We start from the raw sequence: 25,356 nt of genomic DNA on the forward strand, positions 1-25,356 counted from the left end.
ACTGAAATGCATTGCTAATCCTTATAGAAAGCAGAGATAAATTAGTATTTTCTGTTTTGTTGGGCACATGGAAACTTGCACATACAACATGGTAGATTGTATATGTATGTGCATATGTTTTGATTTTATCATCGTGATCAATGGATTTAACTACAGCCTTTCCAATGTAATTCCCCAACAGATTCCCAGCACATCTTGTTCCTTTAGTAGCTATTTTCTGTATCACCTTTTCATTAATTTTATTCTCCATCTGTATGTGTTATAGCACAGAAAGGACACTCTTTGAACAGTTAAAGCAAGCTACAGGCCAGATTTCTGCAGGGATTTTTTTGGGAGCAAAGGGCAGTAAATAAGGAGAACAAAAGGATGTTATTTTTTATAATGAGCAATCATTTTGAAATGTGAAGTATAGCTGAATACAACTTCAAATAAAAAAGAATCTTACTTTTATTAGTCATCTTAAAAAGTTGTTCTGTCTCTTTTAATGCTAATCATCATGCCACAGTCTGTGAGTAATCTTTTGTGTGGAACTCAAATTGCAGAAAACTATGAGTCTATCCTGCAGAGAACTTGCTTGTATTGTGGATGGCACGCAAGCTGAGAATGCCTCTCAGCTCACTTGCGAAAACAAAGTGGAAACAAGACATTAAAAATGGGTTTGATGTAGACAACGACAATCTTTCTCACTCAAGAATCTCGAAACTTACTCAAAATAAAGACTGCTGTCTAAACAAGTCCAACATTATCCAGGGCTTTCTGAATATCAGTACTTATAACCTGTGCATCTACTTTTCCAGACTTTTTGCGGTGATGAGGTGCATAACGTGAGTGTTGGAAGACTTTTCAGGTAAAGTTTGTTTTATGGTTACTTTCTCAGAGAATAGCATTACTTAGCACCAGAAGAAAAATGAGTTGGATTATCATTGTTACTACTTTTGCCACCGTGTGGCACCATGGGCTTGAACGCAATTTCAGTGATTTTAGACCACTAGGAATTTTACAGTATCCTACCTTGGTTTGGTTTAGAAACCTCAAGGGAAGAAATATTCGGCCATATCCTATCAAACTTTGGAGGATCTGCATGCATCAGGAAAAATCAGGTTTTGTTATTTACATCTGTGATACTGTTCTAAACAGGCAAGCATATGGACAAAGACATAGGTTACAAACATCCATTACTGGACTAGTCTAGGTTGCACTTGAACAGTACATGACTCCACAGTGAACAAGAAAACAAGCAATTGATGATTCCCAAAACACCAAATGGACATAAAATACTGTGCATAACCATTTCTTTTCCGTGGCTTAAAATATAATTTTTCTTGATGAGAAGATATCCTAGACCAATATATGTGATTCTAACACCAGGAATAAAACAGGAACATATTCTGTTAAATCTGTTCTGAGATAAAATGACAGTATCAGACAAATACGGATTTCTTACCAAAGATGCATATTTTACCGTAACATCCTGTTTTAGTGTCTTTTGAGTGAATTATATTTTTGTTATCAGAAGAAATGTATTTACCAGTAAAGTGGGCCTTTTCTTTGCTCTCACATTTTTGTGTGTTGTATCTATTTCCTATCATCTCTACTGACGTATTTTACAGCTTGATGTAAAATGTGTTACCTACATGTAGAAGCATTTTGTCTCTCAGCAAAAGAATTAGCTATGTCTCTTTAGAGCTTCATCTTCTTTGGTCAATGTGCTTTGGGGCTGGGGTAGTGGGGAGTGATAATCCTTAGCAGAATGGTGCTCGGTGTTGAAGCTGAGAGTAAGTAAAGGCGATGAAGTTGCGGGAAGAGGAAAGCAAGCTTTTCTTTGGGCCCTGATCTGGTATTTATTTGGTATTGGTGTTTATACTCTCCTTATTTTTCTGTTATAATCTTCTTTTCTGTTTTCATCTGCCTAGGTTTGAACATCAGATTTGGACCACGTTTTTATCACCTTCTGTGAGTTACTGCAGTGGTTGTATCCTTTCTGAGCTGAACAGAATTTTCCTTAATGGTCACATCAGCCTATGTAGTGGTGATATTAGTGGGGAGAGAGGTATTTCTTCATTTCTATCTACAGGAAACTCAGCTAGGTAGTGAGCAGATTGCATTGTCACAACCTGGCTGGCATTAAAGTCTAGGCTTATAGGTCTTTTGGAAGAAGGTGTGTTTCACTGTTACGTCCACCTTAGCAGAAGACCTGCAGGGATGCTATGGCAAAAAGACTGGGGCTTCAAACATCTGATGTGCAAGGAGGACATGATTTTTTTTCCATAGTATTTTCTGATCCATTTGTCAAGGGTGAAGAGAAATTGGCTGGGTGGGCATGGCTGTCCCAGAAGTCCTGCCACATAGAGAACAATTCAAGAACAGAATGATGACCTGCATTGTGCCGTTTACTGTTAGGTAGTCTGCTGCAATTGAATCAGTCAAGTTGTGATATAATCACATAATTACATTATATTCTTGCATTTTTGTGCTTTTTTCTTATCAATCAAGAACACAGAATAAAGAAAAACTGAGTCAGTTTGGTAGATTCTCAAACAGTCTACGTTTTGATCAAAAATAACCTGCCTCTACTGGTCAGATCCACCAATTCACACACATAGGAAGTGCAAACACAATAGTCAGAGTGTATGACAAAAGGTATCTAAAAGCCGTGCTTACTGAGGTGGCATGATAACCCTAGCCCACTGAAAGACTATAATGCCATGTACCTGAGACACCACCTTCCTTCTCTTTCTCCTCCTGAAACACTGACTGACTGGTTGTGTTAAAGAAGTTTCAAGCGCACACAGACAAATTACTTGCACAGTTAATTCACTGTTGAAGTTCCGGTAGTTTTAGGAACACTTAGGCTTGACCTAAAGATTTTAAAGGGATTGGACATTAGAGAATACATATAAAAATCAGGAGCTAAAAAAGGAAAAGCAATCTTTATTGACTACATTGTCCTGCTGTCCCCTGAGCCTTTTACTCTTTTAGCCATTGTGCAACACCAGGGTTGTTGCAGAAAACCTGTAACATTTCAGACCAGAGCTTCCAATATCATACTGTGAAGCATACCTACTCCAAAAATTCACAAGCATAATGGTCTTTAATTGAAACGGCCTAGGTATTATCAGAAGTAAAAGTAATAGCATCAAAGCTTTGTAATGCCTTAGGACTAACCCTCAGGAATATCTGTAATTTAATAAACTGTAAGTCCTATATAGGAAAACAGAGATTTTATATAATCTGATTCATATAATCAATAATATTTCATAGATAATCTTATTCTGGTGAAGATTTCCCCAAGTAATCTCGTCTTGTCCAAATAAAATCATTACTTGTATGACAGAAAAATCAGTGTTAGTATTTCTTAGTAATCCTATAAATGCTATAGATCTGTGCTCATTTTAGCAAACTTACTTAAAATGAAGGTTGTGACTTACTGCAAAATGATTAAAAATTCCCTGACCCTTCAAATCAGATTACATTGAGCTGAGTTTCTTAATGGACATCCAAAATAATAAAGAGCGTATTTATAGTGCCTGAAGATTGCCAATTAAGTGTTATTACTAGTGATTATTACTAGTTATTAGTGATAATTATAACCATCTTAGAAGGGACTTCTGGAGGTCATTTGTTCCACCCTTTGCTCATAGCAGGGCCAACTTCAAAGTTAGGTGAGATTGTTCGGAGTCATATCCAGCTGAGACCAGCCACTGTCTTCTGTGTCTCTGGGCTGCTTGGTAATGTGGTTAATGCTCCTGGGGACTTAATGCTTCTATTATGTGCTTCCCCGCCCCCCACCCCCCCCCATCTTTGGTAACGATAACTTTTTTTTCTTATACCGTTATTCACAGAATGTATTCTCACCAAGATTACAGGTTTCTTGATAAAGGCCTTTCTTCTTTGAAAAGTTCTGGGTCTGGGGTTTATTTTTTTTTTTTTTAATCAAGACAACTTTAAATGCTTTATCTAAAAAGGTATGTGAGACGTTCAAGTCAAAGAATGTTGACTGTCATTCCCACAAGTATATTTGAGCAGATGAGTCATCCTTTGAACAGGCACTGGGAAGATTAATTTAGCAGCTAGTTATTCTTTTATAGCAACTTGAGAAAATATTATTTCTAGTCCTCGGTGATTGCCACTAAGGGTTTTACTTATAGAGACGTTGACTAGATAAACCAAGCTTTTCCAGAACAGTTCCATGTATGGACGCTATATTCTGCAATTAAAGTCATTATTTGCCAGAATAATTAATGAATTTTGGTGTAGGTATTCTAGAAGATAGAGAAATCTACTGTGGTATATTCTGTGAGTTATCCTGGGCAAACAAGGCTACAGAAATGTGAAAAAGAGTTTCTAAAAGTACAGTTAGGTGTTATTATTTAAAAGTGAAGCTACTGTAGGCACCTTTAAGAGTAGAGGTATGTGAGCTATATTGAGTGAGCAGAAAATCAGATAGGACATGTTAAATTTGCATTGGAAATTCCTGCGTTTTTAGTTACTGTTGTTCCAAAGCCAATTATATGCAGAAAATAATTATTGGAAAAAAAAAATCTTACTTTCATGAAGTAAGGAGAAACTGATTGCATGATATTTATTAGGTGGATGGTAATTTCCTTTTTTTTCTTCCCAATCCTTTTTTTGGATATAAAATATCAGAATTACCTATGATACTAAACGAAGAAAATCTGTCACAAATATTCACTGGAACTGCAGTCTGCACCATGGGCTACATCATGGTTTCAGATTGGCGAAATAGGGGAAAAGAACGGGTAGTTTCAGCCCGATTCCAACCGGACAGCTGCACATGAAAAAAACCTGTCATGTTGTTGGCAGAAATTAATCAGCACTTTATTGGTTTCTCACTCCAACAAAGTACTGAGATGGCAGTAAAACTGAAATGTATTCCCACTGAGAGGGGCTATCCTTCCTCAGGGATGAAGACCACAGGTGATGGAGCGCATGAAGACTATGTCGCTGCCTGGGCATCTGTGCTCTCTGGCAGGCTAGCATATTTTCATCTCCTAAACTGTTTCTGTTGACCCAGTCCACAAACAGTGCATTTGCTGAAAATCACTAATAACAAATCAGTAGGTCTTAAATAATGCTCACGCTAATGGCAGACAGGGAGCACTTGTGTTGACAACTATAATTACTTATTTAATTAATAATAACAATAAGGAACCCTAGTGAGAGACTCTGATCAAGATGTTTTTTAACTTTCCTTCAACTTCTATTTAAAACATAAAAAGCATTAAAAAAATTGTCAATGTAAGCTTAATGATTCTAGTAGAAGTTCACGTTCCTAGTCATAGACAAGTGGCCTCGCCACTGTCTGTTTTAAACCGTGAGTAGTTGAGAGTAAATATCTATTCTATAATATAGGTGTCTGCTGAGCACAGTGGAGTTATGACAGTGGGGTTAGTTGTTAATATTAGACAGGAAAATAGGAATAATAAAAAATAATGCTCACTGAAGTCAGTGGCAGATTTAGTAACTCCTGGAATAATTGGGTGTGTTTATATCAGATCATATTGCATATTGCAAAGATCACACTATCATTATTACAGCATTTCTATCTCATTAGGTTCGACTGAGGTCATGATAACCTACCTCACATAAAATTTGCCTTTCAGCACTTTCATAACACTGCAAAATCTAAGTTATCAAAAGGAAAGAAATGCTGAAAAAGTTTTTTTTAAAAAACCCTTTTTAGGGTTAAAAGGTGACCCTTTATTTTATGAATTTTTAAAAAAAAAATACTTGGCCAATGTTAGGCAATCTTTTTTTGAGCAATGTAGGAAGTTTCATACCTGTTCCTTTGAAGAAAGGAGAATTCTGCATAAATGTGAAGATGTGGTGGTTTTATGGCAGCTCCTCAGCCATAACAGCTTTTATAACTGTTGGAAGAATTTAAATGCAATTAGTCCTTTACGTGTCTACTTGTTGTCTTAGAGTAAAATAAAGTGATTTTTTAGAAGCTTTAAAAAAAAGAAATCCAATGATCCAGCTCTGGAAACTTTTAGATATCAGAAAAAAATTCCACTGATTTTAACAAATGTGTTGGCTAATTCTCAAACTAATGAGGTCTCAGGGAGTATTCTTCAATTGTAAGTATTTCCAGTAAAATATTTGCAAAAATGCTCAATGATTTCAAGTATTTTTGGAATGAAATATTTAGGTACTTTCTCATGACAAAAAAAGTAAATTATTCTGTTGATAGTTTGCGGGGATTGTTCCTTTTTATTTTGATTGATTCTGCTTTTTCCTACAAAGATGCTGAAATTGGCTAGTTGACTAGGATTATTGTACAGTAATTCACAACTGATGAAGAACAGTAAATCAAGATCTTTTTGTAAAAATCAGAATGCTGATTTGGAAACCTCATTCTTCCCTTATACTCTAGGAAATAAACTGATTACATGTCTAAGGGACAGAAAGAAAAAAAGGAGAGGGTAGAATACAGAAGTGCATTTTTTCCTAGCAATTTCTCCCCAAGCTTTATAGGTAATTAGATTTTTAAATATCTTTGTGGATCATGTCTGCTCTCTATAAACTTCCCTGAGTAGCTGTAGCTAAACTTGCATATTGCAAGTGCAGTGTGTTTTGCATGGGTGCCATGGTACATATTGGAATGTTGGGATCTGATTTTCTATCATGTCCTATCACTTGATTGTTTAATAATGGTAAAAACAGAGATAACTCTGAACTAAGTAATTTCCCATATATTACAACAAATAAAAAAAACCACTGGAAAGACAATTTGACTGATACACTGTTTTTAACTAACCCAAGATGGTCAAGGTAAAGTGGGATGAAGAATGAGAAACAATACTAAACTGTAAGTGGCCACGTCTACTAGTCTGGTGAGAATGGCTCTTCTTATCTGTTAAAATTGGTGGATCTGGCAAAAGAAACAAAGGCTCCCCCAAATCCCGCCCCAACAACCTGGCAGTGCTCCCTGGGGCAGCTTGGTGGTTTCTGACCCTGCACTAGAAATCACTCCGCAAGGAGACGGGTCAGTGCAGGCGCTCTGCTGACTGAACTTCACGGGTGAAATCCTAGTTATACAGAAGAAAACTGGCTTTGTTATGAATCCTTCCAGGTAAATAAACTGCTCACAATGTCTTTTACTTGGAACATTAAACTTCTTTCAGATTCAGTGTTCAAATGAGTGCATTATACCACATAGGCTATCAGTATTTTCTTTCAGCCCAGTAATATTTTAATACAATGGAAAAGGCTAATTGTTGAAGTGAAAAATTCTGAGTATTCAAAGTATTAAAGTAAAGGAGGGAAAACAAATACTGCTACTGGCTTGATATTATAATCAGTTACTTAGATAAGGTGATTGCCTTAGACTAGGAGCCTGATTAACAGTATTATTTATTAAAAAGTCAGATTTGGATAAAATTGAATTGAAATGAGAACATGTTGCTAGTATGTCCAAAATAATATATATAGTCAGAAGATAAGGAGATAAACATCTTAATGGTCTCTCAACAGTACAGCGCTCTCTGTAAAACTTGACCTCAAGTAATAACAGAAAAGTAACGTACAACCTAGTTATGCATGTTTATATCCTACTGACATATGTGGGTGTTCTGTATATACTCTAGTCCAGAGCCTGGCATTGTAATGGCTTTGATCGCATGACTGTAAATTTAACGAGAGAACTTCTCAGTTACCGCAAGGGGGCAAAACCAGGTCCAAAACACTTTGTGTCGTTATAAAAAAGGAAAAAAAATCCGCTAGTATTTGCTCTCTCAACCTTTTACAATATATATTTACCACATTAAAACTTCGGAACAAATACATAAAACAAATAAAGCTACACTCATCCTGACACTATTTTAGTTCAAGAAAAATACCTACTAGATCTTTCAAGGTTAAGAAAACAATAAAATAAGAGTGCCCGTTCAGTCTTTTTTTTTAACTTTTGTGTCTTGCATTCATTAGCATTAAAAAAAAAAGCTCTCCTAATTTGAAATTGGCTATAAAGAAGAACAAAACCAGAGAACAAAGCAGAAAATACCATTTGATTATCATGATTGCATCTTGCACTCGGGTGCACGGTCTGTCTCTAAACTCTGACTCATCTGCCACCAGCAGGCTTAAGGTGATAATCACCCACACAGAGCTATTTGCACATCATGTCTATCCTATCCTGTATCTAATTATACCCTTTATAACAAACTGTTTAGCATAATTAGTGGAGTTATGCTTTACAGGGATAAAGATAGAAGCTATAGTTTAGGAGATTCAACTTTTTGAAGGCATACATGTACAGATTAGTAACTGGTATTTGGTCACAATAATGAACACTTTGATGCATTGGTCTATGTAAAATTGTACAGTCATTATTTTAGCAAGTAAAATAATGTAGTTTTCAGAATATTTACATACTGTATATAAGCATTGCTTAAAATTATGAAATGGTTTTGGGACTCATTAATTGCTAACACTTTCACCAGTATTTTCCCAGACACAGCTGAAAAATGCTGAAAGGGCCAGCATTGGAATCAAGAATGCTGGAAATGACCAGAGAGCCTATTATTCAACTGACAGACAACAGCAGGTACAAATAACCTTAATGGGAAAGCTCTTTTTTTTTTTTTTTCTTCTAGATGATCAGAAAGGATGTTTACTTAATGACCACTCTTTCTTTGTGTTCAAACTTTAATGATGAGCTGCTTTAATACAAGATCCTTTGAGGTAAAAAAGGAATAGAGAATGATACATGTATGTGCACGCAGGTAAATATATTTTATTTTTCTTTGCTTGCTTTCATCGCAGTCTTAAAAGTGTTAAATGACCATCGCTTGCAGTGGCATCTTCTTTGTATGCTGGCAGTTTAGTCTTCACAGCCCCCCGCCCCAACCCCATCCTCCTTATATACTAGGAAAAGCTTGAAGCACACAAAAGCGACTAACCCCCATTAGTGTTTGCTGCCAGGCAAAATAAAACCCAAACTGTATCTCCTGAGAGAAACTTCCTGTCCCCAGATGGGGAAAAGCTCTGCTGATACAAACACAAACATTGTATTAGCATAGACAAAAGAAGAAATCATGCAGAATCCATTAAAGCAGCCACAACTAATTAATCTTGTTTGTTTTTATGTGTTAATTGTACTTCTGTTAAATTCTCTTAGAGACCAGGATAAATTTATGGGTTCTATCCTTGTTTAATGATAATTCTGCTATTTCTGTTTTATAGGAAAGATGTTCAGAACATTGTGCAAGTAGAACTATTTTCCCCCTGAGCTATTTAAAAAAAAAACCACATGAAAAAACCAAGCAAAGTATCAGTATTTACTTGTGCTCATGTTGAGATGCTCATGCTTCATCCTTTCCAGGTAGGCAAAGAAATTTGTTGAGTTCTACCACATATTATTCCAAGACATTTACAGCAGATTAAAGGTAAAGCATAGACTTGCAGAAACTCATGTATTTCCTATGGAATGTTAAACATAATTTTCTCCATTTGTAATAGATAAACTGTACTAATCACCCCCATGTAAAATACGAAGAGGTCAACAATGCATCCTTTCAGGTCACCATTGTTTTAAAGGTATTTGAGTTTCCCTATTAAGTTTTCAAAGGCCAACATCTGCTGATGCTCAGAAATGGTAGATGTGGTGACGAAGGCTGTATGGAACATGAAGTGAAGACACAACCATATATAGTCCATGCAACACAGTACTAAGAAACTATAGCACAACCAAACTCCAAAGAGCTATTTTCCCATTCATCCCATTTCTGGTATTAATGGCAGGAATATTCCTGAAAACAGTGACATAAACTTCTTCTCTTTCATTTAGTTCATTTTTTTTGTTATAAAATATATGTACAAACACAAGGTTTTGAAAATAGCATGTCACTATGCATTTGCAGTCATGCAAATGCCAAAGGAGATACTACAGCGGGAAAGTTACATTATTAAGATTGAAGGCTTTCATTTGCACGTTATTGTCATTGATGCTGTTTCACTATTTAAAGCTGCAAAACAAATGCCATGGCACTCAGCTGTTAACACTGCTCTCATTTGCAAGGAGGCTAGTTTTGATAGCATTTAACTTGCTGTCTAGAGCTTAACAAATCAGCGCCATTCATGAGCTTAAGTAAACTCAGCTGATTTATAAATTGACAGACCTGACCCTGCATCATAACAAGCGAGGCAGTTTTACCCAAATTACTAGAAGCTCTTTAGTTGGATAGCAGGTATGGCAAATTGCATTTTCCTAATGTGGTATTTTATCATTGTGCTAGTCCTGCATCACGTAAGTTGTGTTTAAAGCCTCTGCAAAGCTGAGGCTGTGTGGAATATTCTTTCAGTCAGCCGCAGCAGGATCCCATTTCTACCTACCTGCTTTATTTGTAATCAGCTAACGTGTCGTGACTGTGTGCACTTCTGAGCTATGGAACTCAGCTAGACTCACAGCTGAGCTACTATGCACTTAGTCCCTTCAAGTGTTTTATTTAATTAATCACCTGTTTCATTGATATAGTAGTTCTTTACATAACAGTGTTATGGTTTTGTTATAGTTTAAGTGTAGTATTTTGGTGCTTCAATTGCATACAGGAAAGCAGGTTTGTGTAAAGGAACACAATTCTGTTTATTTTGTGGAGTAAAGCCCAGTTCAAAGGCCGCTGGAGTTAATGCAAAGATTCCAGCAGATACACTGCATTTGTTAAGCTACTTCATAAAAATGAGAACTCTTCCATTTATAAACTCTTCCCTTTGCTCTTTGAATTTACACACAGACATACCCGCATGAAAACTAATGGTCCTATACTTCTCTGTTATTAACAAACACTTTTTTCTTGAGGAAAAGATGCTCAACAAATATTTTCTGTGGAACAGTGTCTTAATTCTCTGTATCACACTCAGTTCTATAGCACTCAGCTTTCATCTGCTGATCAGAACCGATCAGAAAATCTGCGGTTGAAGGCAGATGTGTTGTCAGGAGTGACATTCTCTCTGACCACGTAATACGGTTACATGTTAATGCAACAGAGGAAGGCCAGTACATAGCCCCTGCACTATAGAGCACATTTTCAGAGAAACATTATCTACAACAGAAAGGGATGTTGGGAAATTAGATCCAAGAAGCTGAATGACAATGCAAAACAATACTGGTTTTACTACTTACTACCAATACTGGAAATACTGGGTATACCTGTAGAGAAAGAAAACACAAAAAAGTATAGTTAGCTGTTTGCTGCAGTTGGCTGAGCTATTACATCTAAGATTCTGAAAACAATTTTCTCCTAATTTTCAGAATATTCTATCAATACATAGTAAACCCCAAGCAACTGCCAATAGGTACCCAGCCCTCTATAAATGCAGAGTCTTTAGATTTTTCAGTACGCACTAAAATGTATTGACAGATGGGTATTTCTGGGACCTACACCAGCTCTCTGAACTTCATGAATTTGTTCAGAACAGTTTTGTATTTCAACTAACCAGCCATTAGGTTTAATGCTCTAGATAAAAATATCAGTCATGCATGTATTATGCAGATCTAGGAGAATAATTTAACCAAGGGATAGATGCATTGCTAACTGCTTTGGCCAGCTGCTTAAATCAGTTGATACCTTCTGTTGCATTAACTGTACATAGCTATTTTTTCCTCTTTTACCTGACGGTTATCTAAATTAAGGTTTGGAAAAGAAATGTAATTGAGCGAAACAATCTAATGCATTAGGTTGGTCATATTGACTAAGCCTCTCATTGATTTTTTTTCTCCCCCCCCCCGCTTTCATTTAAATTCCTAAGCTGAATTAATGCAAGGAAACCATTCCAGAGGCAGGTGAGATTTACCAGAAGAGGTGGGGCTGCTGAGGAGTAAAACTCCTCTGCTGGATTAGCAATGCGGGATCTCATGTTGCATGATGCAGTCCCAACATGTAGCTTGTTGTCAGGTCTGCCCTGAAAGGTGTGTAGCACAAAAATATGGACATTAAATTTTTCCTGAAATGCAATTTTCTTTAGATTAAATGGCATTGCTAATGGTACTATTGCTAGTCTCTTGGGTTAAAGTCACAAATTGCAGATCGGTACTTAAATCCTGGATATTTGCATCCTCTCAGTTAAATACAGTTTGCCTTTTGTAAGTTTTATTGACTTTTGATGGCATGCATTTTACTGCAGAAATCTATCTGTTTCTCCATTAAACATCTGCTATACTTCTTTCAACATCTATCTTGAAGTTCTGTCTTACTCAGAGATGGCATGGACCTTATTCTGCAATTAAGCAAACTGGAGCGAAGGAATGTCTTGGCGATAAATGATATTCACTGTAAGCAAGGTTGTAGAGTCAAGTTGGGAACATTTCTAACTCGTGGTATGGCTAAGATGATGCTGAAGTAATTGCATGTGCAGAACGGTGACCATAAACAGATCTTTCGTGTTTCACCACATCAGTCCTGGGGCACACGTCAGAATTGCAGCGCTCTGGTTTCATAGCCTATGGAACCTGTGGTCTGGCAGAGCACCGGGCACCGCACAGGAGACAACACCTGCTGCTAACCGAGCCCCACCCTCAGATGTTGTTTGCAAACTTAATTATTTATACTTCTGCTGAGATTAACGTGTATTTTCCAAAATTTTAGAATCATGAGGTATTAAAAGCTAAATAAAAACATCATCATAGTAGAACAATGCTGATATAGTTCTAGAAGTAACACAAAGTGCTTTTTTCAGTCAGGGTAACGTAAAAGAACTTCTATCCCTTTGTCTTAAACGTCAAAAAGGCAATCAATTTTCAAATAATTTTCCCTGAAGTTTCAAAAGCAGCTTGCTTACATTTTTGCAAGTCATTGTAGCTGCTTTAAATTAGCAGGGTTCGTTTTCCTTTATACACTGATGGAACCTGCACAAATATTAGATAAAATGCAGATACTGTGTTCTCGCACTCACACTTCCACTGTGAAATGGTATTTGTATTTCCACTGGGTATACTCCCCCGCCTCAAACCTTCTCTCTCCTACACGCACATACAAATATCCTTTCCTTTCTCTCCTGAACAGATTGTAGCAAAGGGAAATGTTTTCCTGCAAGTCTGCTCTCCTCATTTTACTGCATTTTGAAATTTTCAATGAATTCATAGTGATAAATGCTTCCTGGGCAGAGAATAATGAAAAGAAGACGCCTGCTAGCCTGAAGGGCTCTGTATTAACCTTGCGAAGCTGTCTTCAGGTTCTGTTTGAAAAGCTCTTTTGCTATTTCCGCACAGAGTTTCTGGGTTGGTATGATCTTCTGTAACCAGCTTGATTTTGTAATACCAGGTATCCCTGTGGCTGGTGACTGGCCTTGACAGTGCACTACTTTATGCCCTTTCTGCTAAAGAGAGCGAGAATGGCACTTCTAAGTTTGTCTGGAAAAGAGCTGGTTATGTAGGGCCACGAAGCAGGATCTATTAACACTCTGTGAAAACCGCACATATGATGGGAAAATTATTCTTAGTGTAAGTGTTTTTGTGAGATCTGGAGTTGCATATTGAGGCTAGTTCTTGAATTCAGCTGAGCTGTATTTGGTGCAAGTCCTTAGGTAACGAGGCGCAGGAGGTGTGATTCTGCCTCTCCCCCTCTGTCGATGTGGAGGCATGTGGGGCCCGACCGCACGGCTCCTCCCGCGGCACCACCGCCAGGGACACCAACAGCAGTCAGCCCACTGCTGCCGGCCCTTTGGATGGATACCGGTACGTTACGTGACATGGATCGTTTCCAGTCAGCCTTGTATTGAAATCTGTGAGTACCCTGCAGCAGTGAAATGATGTGAACAGGTTATAGAGAGAGATGAAGAATCAGGCCCGTTACTTCCCTTGCTGCACAGCTCTATTCAGCTAGACATGAAGACTAAATAAACCCAACTGACTGCATTTATGTATATTTCGTTGTTAAACCAAAGCAATGTTCAGTCTAAATTATCTTCCAGTTGAAATCACTGGGATGGATATTAATGGTAATAGTTTTATAGTGAGGAAGCAGCGAGTAAAGCGTGCAAAGAAAGTTCAGGGGTAGCTACTGCCCCCAAAATGGCAAACATTGCAGAAGGAAGTCTCTAATATTATTTAATATTTTTGACTTGACTTGAGGGTGGTGGTTTGGTATATTACGTGTTCACTGTAAGTGCATCTAGAGACACATGCGTTACTTGAGAGAAAAAAATCTGGTGTTTTCCTTCCATGCAATCTTCTGCATCTGCCCTGTAATTTTCTGGTTTCCCTTTTTTCCAGAAATGGGTTGTTTTAGCTATTAGCTACCATGGAGCTGACTACTGAGAATGGAGAAAAAAGCCAATCAGATGCTAGCGAAGGAAGCAAGGTTTTGATTTCTTCTCTAGTTTGTGTCAGTGTGAAATCTGTAACACAAAGGAAGAGCATCAAGCTTTCGGTGAGAAGGGCCACACTGCTGCTTCCAGTCTTAGGGCGGGTCATACCCTGCAGTCCCTCTTATCACCTCCATCGTCAACGCCTGCGTGCACTTCCCGCCAGCAGCGCAATTAATGAAGCCAGGCTGCATCTCTTCCTGGGCAGGGAGTACGTGTGGGACGAAGGAATTATTCCGTCAACTCGGTCTTGGCTACCATCTTTCCCATGGGCTTCTCTGCCTCTTCTCCACCACAACTTGAACGTGCACCTGCCGTATGATGGGGAGCCAGGGACAGGCTCCTGCTGCTATCAAAACACTACACCCAGATCGCAGCTTGCTCACATTCAGGGAGAGAGTGCCGCCAAGAGCTCAGAGAATTATCCAGGTGAGGTGAATACAGCCCAGAGACTGAGAATTAAGACTGCCTCCTATGAAGGCATGGCAGGATATGATGGTAAATAATGCAGTGCAAGTTTGGATTCATTTTAATTGCTGATCAAAACTGTGTGAGAGCTTTTCTGACAAAAGAGACATCCTCATAATTGCACTCTACACTGCACATTTTAACTCTTCAGCAGGAACAAAATATAGAGCTGTATTCCACAGCAAACAGTCAGAGCAGGGCTGTTAATGCTACGTCTGATCTTTTGCTAGAATGTCTGTGCTGCAGCATGACAGCACTCCCTGCAGTGAGTCTTTTTTCCCTTTGCAACTCCTCCACGGAGGGATGATTGCAATATCAGATCCTCAGCATCAATTTCAGTTGTTCTGAATTCTCTAGTAATTTAAAGTTCTGAGAAGCTGGAGGAACCTAGCGTCTTGTAATCCCTCAAAGGAAGAGATCGTTATGATCATAGGAGTAAACTTCGCATGTATTGCCAAACCTGTATTCAGCCAAAGGACCATTCACAGTGAAAGACACAATTCTTGGGTAATTTCACATGTGTTTCATTGCAAGAGCCCTAGAATTCCTGCTACTGTTAATTTTGCAGTTGCTTGCTCTGTAAAGATGGAAAATTTTTCAATTCCAGAAACAGAACAGCTTAGATAAAGTTTTTCATCCTCCACCTCTGCTTTCCCAAGAAGTATTGCCACAAATAAATGGGACAGAGAAAATATTTAGTTATTGGTTTATTGGGTAACACCTTTTAAAATTTGGATCTTTTCTCATGATGTTTTAGTGACTCCAAACCAGTATTGAAAACTCTGAGTCTAGGAAACTCCTAGTGAGATCAGAGGATTTTTTTCAAGTAATCATAATTTATTGATAGAATATTATATATTAGAAACTTCAAAGAGCCTGAAATTCAGACCATTTTTAGAACTTTGAGTATCTTATAACAGACACTTTGCCTTCCCATACTGCTGCTTAAGGACTAGAACCCTCTTTCATTTGCTCCTCCTCACTGTATATGGCGAAAATAGAGTTGTTTGAAACCAATGACGGATGGAAGCAATTAATTTCCCAGCAACAGATGCCACCATAACCACCACAAACAACCAACTCAGCAGGGTCACACAAGAGGGTAGAGTGCTGAAGAATAATTTTTCAAGCCCCATTTTTAAAAAAACCAGCACATATTATTTATAGTGCATTTTTGGTATGTACCTGCAATGTTTTGCTGGCCATTGCACTGGATACCTAGTTGGAAGGAAGTTAGTTAGTTTATCATTTGCAGGTTTTCTTGACACTTCTGTCTTCCTGAATGCTCTTGATACACTACAGTTTTGCCCCCAACACCATGTTTCCCAGCCTGACACAGCCTTTGTGTGACATCTTCCTATGGCTTTACATCTTCTGTAATCTTCATAAGCCAAAATTAATATGTAATATAAAATAGGAACAATAAGAAGCTTTGCTGTTTTGTAACTTATTATTGCATTCATATCTTCCTTTTTCTCTATGAAAGATGTTACCAAAATCATGGAGAGGCAACATTTTACATCTTAAGCAGGAGTGTCCCATTCCTTCGAATCGAGATCATGTGGGATCACCTCCTCTACCTCAGTCATGAAGCAGGCACTGGAAAGCTCCTTCCAGTCGTTTGGGAGAATGGGGCTCTTAGAAAATGGGACACTGCCTAATTTGTGAGTCTGCTCTGACAGGACAGCAGGATGTGTGAACTTTTCAGTTGCAGGGATACACGCTACTTGGATTCCTGCATAGAAAGCCTGCCATCACACAACCTCTTGGCCAACTTCATTTACCCTGGTCCTTCAAGACAGCTTTGTATCAGCAAATATTTATGGAGAAAACTACAAACACAGATGAGGGTAATCAGTGCAATACTTCAGGTGCCATATTTTTTGCCAGAAACTCTTTCTGTGGCAGCTGTGCTGCAGTGATGCCTCATAAGTCTTTTCCCCATTCAGTGAGGATTAAGGCCGTGCTGCCGAGACAGAGGCTGTACTATCAGAGGGGGACCCACTGCAGGAGAAATTCAGTAAACTGATTGAGACTATCTGCCTAACTGTTGACTGAAAAGAACCACCAATGTTCCCCACGTCCTGGTCAATCCTTTGTTTCACGTTGAACTGTGAATTAGGAATGTAACAGCTGGGAGGCGGTTTTCACCACGTGTCAAGCACTTCTGGTACAGGTTATTGGCTGTGGAGGGACTGACAAAAAGCGAGCAGGCTTTGATGGATGGCAGCCCAGCACAGTTTTAGACAGCTTTGTTTGATGGAGCAAAGAACATAAGCGCCAAAGATGATCTAAACAACAGGAGGAAGAAAAGGGCTAGTGCTGCCAGACACATACGACTGCTGAGGAGAAAAGCTATCTTGTAATACCACGTATAGAGAAATTCAATAAGTTTACTTTGAGTGTCGAAACATATTGCAGAACAAACTATCCATAGAATGTGGCAGCACAAGGGAATAAATGTAATCACAAAATAGTCAGTAAGATAGAGTGAAAATATAAAATAAATGCTATGCGGGAGACAAATGCGGAAATGTTGTTAGTGCCAGTAAACAACAGAGTACTCGGTGTCTTTCACAAGCAAAGCAGGGAAAAAACGTTTCGCGTTCTCCTGAAAAACTCATCTTGACTTAAAATGAGAAGGATACAGAAAACAGCTTTATATCAAGGTTTAGGCTATGACTGGAGTATAATCTAGAATGGTCTTGTATTTCATGAGCTGTAGCTTGAAAAGGTGTAATAAAATCTTACTGGCCACAAAAAACTGGCAGAAGCAGAACAGTGGAAGCAACAGAAGTTCTAGTTGGGAAAGATTTGGAAATGGACATTAGGCTTCTTGTTGAATCTGAGCAAACTTCCCAAATTCAGAGAATCTCAAGAAAAGGGATCTTTTACTTTGTGAAAAATTCTGAGTGTTTCATTTATACAACTGTTTTTAGCTGTATCTTATTTAAGCACAGTCTCAGAAAAAGACTTCAAATACATTTAAAATTTAAAATATTTTGGTCTTAGATGGAAAAGATAGACTCTGAAAATTGGAGAAAGGAAAAGTATCAAAGGGACACTGTTTCTGGATTATACAAATTGTCCCCAGGGAATTAAAGTAATACATCAAGGGAAGTTTAGGGTCAAACCAGATAAGTTAGTTGTTAAGTTAGTTGTATCAACATGTTCCAGCAACTATTTACAGAATTCACGCCTGACTAGGAAGAGTATAATGCTAAGGCTGCACTGCTGACCACACGATGGACGTGGTGACATAAACACAACAGGGTAAGTGAAATTACATTGGCTATGCAGAGAGTTTACACAATAATGCAAAATTTCATATGCTCCAATACACATAGTATTAAATCAGGAAGTGACAAAAGAAATGAAGCTTTTACATACCATAAACGATTGCTGCTTGTAGCAAGGAATCAGACAACCCACAAGAAGAGAAGCTGATTTAGTTCTGAGTAGTACATAGGACCTGATTCAAGAAGTAGTTATGAGAGAACCACTTCTGGACTGAAAGTCAACATACTTGTTGAGAAGGACAAAAAAAAATCCACTGCGGTAATATTTGACTTTCAGAGAGCGAGCAGGTAAAAATGAGGAAGTTAGTTAAAAGAAAAATGAAAAGAACAGCTAAAAAGATTGAATGCAAAGAGCATGGAGGCAGGCTAGATCAAAAGTGTATGAGAGACTCAGAATAATCACATATAACCCATCAAATTTAAAAAAAAATTATAGAAATCAACTGTCTTATAAACAAACAATAAAAACCCCAACATCCAACCCAAAACAGCGGAATGAAGATGATTTTGGAAAGACAGCCTTCAAAAGCGTAAGTCATCTCAATGGAGAAAGATAGGGGAAAAAAGCATAAAATCTGTCAAGTTAAATATAAACCACAGTATTTGGTGAATCAACTTGCTACAGACGTGGAAGTTAATAATTCTTTTTTGTTGAAATAACCACACCAGAAGCAGGAGGCCACCCAGAGAGATGACTGGGTAGACAGGCAATCAAGGTATACCAGTACTGAATACTAAATTAATTGTTTTCACTGATGTTCACAACAAAGAAGGTTAGAGAGATTCTCACATTCTGAGGAAGTTTCTCAATGTCTGTCATCATCTGAAGGTGTTTTAGAAGATGTAAATAATATTGAACAATAAGAATTGCCATAAGGAACTCAAATATACCATTTCCGAACTAACTACTATAATATATAACCTGGCCCTTATATCAGCCTTGATGCTAGAAGAAATGTAATTGCGACGCAGTTTTTAAAAAGGATTCAAGGGCTGATCCCTGTAATAACAAAATATAAAGCAGACACATTTTTATGCCACTGTAAAAGATCCATGTTGTTCTTGTGTCTAGAATATCATATGTAGTTTTAGCCTCACCAAATAACAAAATGACATCATAGAATCAGAAGAGAGCAAGAAAGCACAGATGACGAGAGATGCGGCATGGTTTTTTATATGATAAGATTAAATAGATTAGGATTCGTCATTGGACGAGTGGACATGTCAAGTCTATATAACCATAAATGGTATAACGGATGTAAATAGAGATGCATTATTCTCTGTTTCTTCCTATCTGAGGAGGTACAGGCTTAACCAAATAAAAATATTTAAAGCAAACAAAAGGAAATACCTTTCACTCGTATCATTAAAATGTGAAATGTATTGCCGTAAGATGTCACTGAGATCAAGCTTATGACAACTGAGTCTGTCTCTTTCTCCACTCAGCAGCTAGCAACCACTGCGGGTGTGATGGAGGGTCCGGCACAGAATGCCAGTTTACTCCTGGCAACTGGGAAGGCAAAGAAGAAATACTTCTACATTCACCATACTTCTTCTCGTCCGCCACAAATTCCTGCTGCTGATCACTGCTGAAGTCAGGATTTGAGGGTAAGTGGAGCATTTGTCAGCTCAAACAAGGTTACGTTTTCATGATGCTATCATAATAATAGTAAAAATTATAGAAAAACCAGAAAAGACTGCCTCTTGTTTGCAAAAGGTTTTGATTTTTGATGGAACTGTGTATCTGATGGAATTCAATAATGTTGGAAGTTGTTTTAACAAGCTTCAGGCATCCTTTCAGTGGGCGCTAATTCCACTGTTCCGTCTGGTGTGTGCTCAACTGATTGGAAATGATGTAATTGACATAGCAAGCTGCATTTAGAAAGATCCTGGTTTTCATGTTCGGATGTATCTTGTCCCCAGTTTAGATGATTGCTGGGGTAGCAACTGCGTTTTATATCTATATATGTATAAAAATAAAAAATGTATATATGTGCATACATATGTATGCATGTGTATGTATATATATAAAATATAAATAAAACCAACCTGGTAAATCTCACCATTTTTTCCAAACATAGCTTTAAAGTATTAATTCTGAGAGCCATGCTCACCTTTTACAACACGCGAAAAAGTGAATACTCTTACAAAATGTTTTCCCCCCGCTTTTTGGAAGTTCATTTTTTTCTGCTCAGTAAGAATTTTATCATAATTTCATGCCCCCACACTTCACGGTTTGTTACTTGGTCTATTACTCTCACATTTAACTTGATAAGGTCCTGCTTCCTATGATATTAATTTTTGAGTTTGGATTCTTCACAGCTGCTGCTTTGAAGTCTTAGATAACATTCTGAGCATTGCACATTGCTCCTGGTTTTAAACTTTTCATTCAACTGCAGTACAGCTCTGTTTCTCCCAAATAACTTTTCAGTAAATTGTTATATTCTAATATTCTAAAATGAATGTTTTGCTTTTAATCAGGGCAAAACTGTGGACTCTCTTCTTAAAAGAAGCTAGTAACTTCTGACAAAAGGTTTGGTGATCTATCCTCATCTTGTTCAAACCTTTCTTCAAAGGATTTAAGTCTGTTACTCAGTTCAGGAGGATTCTGAATCATTGTGTATTTCATACATGCGTGAAAGGAAGAACTGATGCTCATACTTGTCTTTGTGCCCTCTCTTTCAGCCCCATGTTCTTTTCAACCCAGTCCTGCCCAGGACCAGGAAATGCAGCTGTCAATAACTTCCTTTGGACAATATGAAAGTGTGCTGGAATAGTGAGTATCCGTGTTGTTGAATGGCTGGAAACAAGCAGATATAAAAACTCAGGTTTTGCCCTCACTTTCCCCCTTCAGCACTTAAAGTGATCTGAAAGAGTGCATGTGAATCTGGACTGCAGGTCAACATCAGGTACAAACTTCCTTTACCAACATTTGCATCTTTAGTTATTAATTGCAAAATTTGTCTGAGATTTTTTTAACTTTCTTAAATGGACAAAATATGAGGAAGGACCTCATCTCACTCATTGAGCTGAGGTTGTTTGGAATCTCAAGGCAATAAGGATGTATGAATGGAGAGCTGAGGGTGCCATGGCTGGAGCAGTACTGCAGATATTCCCACTGGTTTCTCTTCTCTGTGCATGCTTTTTCTGTGAAGGGTCCTAGTTTTCCAATTCCTTAGCCCTTTCTGTGGAGTGTCCAGGGATTTGGCTATGGATACAAACATGCAGTTCTCATGCAAGTTATTTACAACCATGTAAAAGCACAGATGATGAACACTTACAATTTGACGCCTTGTCAAACTATGTGCACTGGGTCATAAAGAAATGACAAATGTTTGCCAGCGTTAATTTTCCTTCAGAGTGACGATAAGGGGCAGAATTCTGATAATGAAATATCCTTATTATGCAGAACTACTTACAGATATTAGCAGTGCCTTTAGGTATAGGCAGATAAGAACCAGGGCTCCACGGTCGGCCCTGGTAATTCTTCTTGCATTTTCCACAGTCTGGGCCAGTTGTGTTATGCTCACATTCACAAAGTAGTCTTTTGTTTTCTTCTTTACAGCCAGTAGCATGAAGGTTGCACTTACACCTATTTTTAAAAAGCAAAAATAAAAAAAAGGTGGTATATTATTTAGAGGTGAGTTTAAGTTCAGATTAAGTCTTAGTAAAGCACGTCCTATGGCAACCACTCTATTTCTGTGTCTTGTGCCTATATTATTGTTTTAGCATATTTTACAAGACATCACTCAGGTAGCATCTTGCAATATCTTCAGCTCACACAGGTCTAAAAGCAATAATTTCACCAAGATTCCAAGATGCTGAATCTTTTCCTTTTTTCACTAACACAGCTCCACTGAGATCAACTAAATTATTCATAATGTCCACTACAGACAGGTCTATAATCTTGCAAAAATTCAAGAGTTACTCACTACTCACAGGAACAAAAAAAGTCCTCTGCTTATGTCCTTAGAGAATCTGGCCCAAATTAAGATCCAAATTAGGCCCTGGGAGTCTGAGAAAACAGACTTCAATTAAATATCCTCTGCAATGCTACACTTCAGTAGAAAGGAAGCTCAATGTAATGGTGTTTTGCCATTCTTGTTCAGCAAGTACTGTCTTGCTCAGAAAGAAAAAAGTTTGCCTGCTTTAATTTGATATAGTTGTAGTAGCTGAAGATCAGAAGAAATATTTTGGTAGGCACATTCAGTTTTACTTCGGAAAGAACACCTAGTCGAACCTTGTGACAAAATCATTAGATAAACCAGATTCTGCATTTGGTCTTAGAATAATTGTATTTTCCTTAAATTCTCCTCTTTCCCTGAAATTAGGATGCTTACAGAATGGGAAGGTAGTTTCATAAACAGTAAGGTATTGTCACCTCTTTCCATCTCTTTCCAATAAATGTCAAAACTGTCTAAAATCTGTTTCTGTTTGGGAGTGGGGAGAAAAACTAGTCTTTAACGACCCTGTCTGTTTTCCTAATGATTGTACATCTAGTGATTTAAAGGGGTCTCATGTGGACATCTGTCACCTGTTCCATACAGTGACCAATAATTAGAGCAAAACAACACATGGAATGGCCAAGTGCAAATTAACAGCTGTCAAGCTGACTTCCATTTGGAAGGAATATGACCTGAAGCAACTGGCCACATAGATATACATCCCCAGGGTAAAACAAACTTGCAGTTGTCGTTAAGTGGCTGCTAGAGAAAATCCACAAGAATCTGTAATACAGTAGATGGTGGAGCGTTCTCCTCAATGCTAGAAATGAGGCAGATGAAACTGCTGTTAACTGAGCAATGCTCATTCTAAAGAAAAACGGTTCAGCACCTTTTAAGTTGAAATTACCGAAATGTATTGGAATATGCTAGACAAAAGAAAGTGTGATTAATTTTTATGTAAAAAAGTGTGATTCATTTTTATATAATTTCCAAAATATTGATGCTTAAAGACAGCATTAATTGTAAAGTATATTTTCAATGACTAGCCACTGCAGAATGAAAGATGCCTGTCTGGGTGTCAGGGGATGAGATATGCCTATTCATGTAGAGATTGAAGATTTTGGTAAATGGCACTGCTATTAAGAAACGTAATGGGTGGTTTTACTGTCCATAGGAATGTGAAAATGGAAGACTTCCAAACAGGAGAGAGACACAATAATGACAAGACCAAAAAATAGAGAAAGTCAGAGGAGAAAGAAGCAGGAGAGACTGTGGAGTCACTAGAATAAAGGAGAGGGAGGAACTGATTGGATTTCTTTCAGAGGCAGATTTCTGTTTTATTGGAGGGACTCATCAGTGTCAGAGGCAGCAAACTGATCTAGGCAGGAAGAAAAAGCCAGCTGATTCTGAGGAGAAGCTGGAGTTACCAGGGCTCTGAGAGGGTTCTGCAGACTGGTAGGGGACCTGAGGTAGGGGAAAATAAATGTACGTAAATTGGTGTAAATGTGGACAGCTCTTTTAATAAGGACCTGAAAGTAAAGAATCGTTGTGTCAGAAAACCTTGAGCAAACTCTGCTTGCACTTCTCAGATGCTATACTTGTCATATGTTCCTGAAGAGAGAGGCTGACCCTTCCTCAATTTTGCTTGCATGGTTAAAAGTCTTGGGCGGACTCTGGCCGCCTCTAGCTCCCTCTGCTTCTATCCAGTCCTGTCCCATGCCTCTTCCTATGTATACAAAACATATGCATATATTTATTATGTATGGATGTATATACGCATACACAAACAAACCCCATAAATTCTTATGCGTATTGATTTCATTTCCCACATTACCTAACTCCACTGTGATCCACCTCTTCATGTGTTGCCTCCTCCTTTTCCTCATTTGCCAGGCAAGAGAGCATGGACAGCACAGAATAGCTCTGCTGCCTGTTCTGGTGCCCAGTTTTTTAATTTCGTAGGGCAAGAGTGCTGCAGAGGAAGTGCTTCTCCGCCCAGAGCTGTGGCATCATGCCATGGTAGCTGTTCTGTGGCCCACATGGCAGGGCCCACGCAGTACAGGAGCGGGCAGGGTTTCTGCAGAAGGCATCTTCTGCGACTCTAGCCACCAAGCTCCAACAAAGGACAACTACAGACCTTGAAGGTCTATGTTTGTACCAAATACAGGTAGGTCTTCATAAAAACAGCAAAACGCGTTTTCTTGTGGAAGTAGTTGGGGACCTTCTGTCAAATTTCAAAACCCTATTAACCGAAATTTAAAACAGTCAGCCCTCATATGGGCATTTGGAACAAACACACACAAAACAGACAATGTAGGGCCACCTTAGCCACTTAGCTTCCTAAATGGAGGAACTGCTAAATGGCTCTTCCTGCCCTAAACCAGTAGAATAATCACACATTCATTCAATCAACGCCTCTCGGCAAATTAACTTATTTGGATGTTTTATATGTATTTTTGACAGCCTTCCCAGCAGAATCCCCCAGAATGCTGCATCCTGCCTTAAAAGAAAATTCCAAATAATACCATGTTTAAGAGGAAGGACAGCAAACTTTCTACTCCCCCCAAATAAAAAAAATAACACCACTCCCCCCAAATCAACCCCCCCCGCCAAAAAAACCTCCAAAACCCACAACCAGCAACGGGGAGAGAGGTGTAGCCTTCTAAGAGTATGATTTAAAGTGAATGAGAGAAAAAAACAAATTTGATCACTGAAAAAAATAAAGGACTGATCTAAAACCTTTGTGGGCAGAGAATAGGTATTCAAAACCTAACATTAGTAACTGAGCAAAAAAAGAGCCGACAATGCTGCATAATCCTAAAAATACTCAGAATAATTCAAACTTAGCTGTGGACAATTTCCAAGGAGAAGAAAGTAAGGAACAAATGTGGCTACTGTGGTTTTCTACAAGACTAGCTAAAGAGCAAAAATCAAGGTAAAAAAATACATTTATATTAAAAATATCAAATGTAGTGTTAATGAGAGGTAGTTAAATGGGCACAAAAGGAAATGTTTAAAAAAACAGCCCCAAACCACAAAAGGTCAGACAATGTGTGGCAAAAAACATTACCTTTATTGTCTTAGTGTATAGGCAACATAAAAGTCGTGTTTGATTTATGATCATTAGTGTCATACAAGTACGAAAAAATCTGCAGATCCATGAAATCTGAACAGATTAAATTGGAGTTCTTGTTGGTGTCAGTAACTATACACAGGCAGTAGCATAAGCAGAAAAAAGACATTCAGAGCATAGAACCACAGAGCCTCCAATTCTTCTCTCACTTGCACCAATTTTTTGCTGAGGTCACTTCACAGATCGCAGAGAG

The 25,356-nt window shown here is 38.1% G+C and overlaps 1 protein-coding gene across 7 annotated transcripts in view; it reads right to left on the reverse strand.

Annotated features, from left to right (window-relative positions):
- NTNG1 (netrin G1) overlaps window positions 1-25,356 on the reverse strand; it is a 156,422-nt gene that overhangs the window by 40,088 nt on the left and 90,978 nt on the right. For 4 of the 7 annotated variants that reach the window (XM_059821839.1, XM_059821836.1, XM_059821838.1 and 1 more), the window contains exons 3-5: window positions 21,506-21,678; window positions 11,141-11,167; window positions 1,012-1,077 (exon numbers count right to left, since the gene is read on the reverse strand). In XM_059821839.1, coding sequence (XP_059677822.1) covers window positions 1,012-1,077; window positions 11,141-11,167; window positions 21,506-21,678 — 266 coding nt within the window. The remainder of the gene's footprint in view (window positions 1-1,011; window positions 1,078-11,140; window positions 11,168-21,505; window positions 21,679-25,356) is intronic. The other 3 variants (XM_059821840.1, XM_059821837.1, XM_059821835.1) reach the window with 1 other exon arrangement.

This window comes from Gavia stellata, chromosome 10 (genome assembly GCF_030936135.1).
Source record: "Gavia stellata isolate bGavSte3 chromosome 10, bGavSte3.hap2, whole genome shotgun sequence".
Taxonomy (NCBI): domain Eukaryota; kingdom Metazoa; phylum Chordata; class Aves; order Gaviiformes; family Gaviidae; genus Gavia; species Gavia stellata.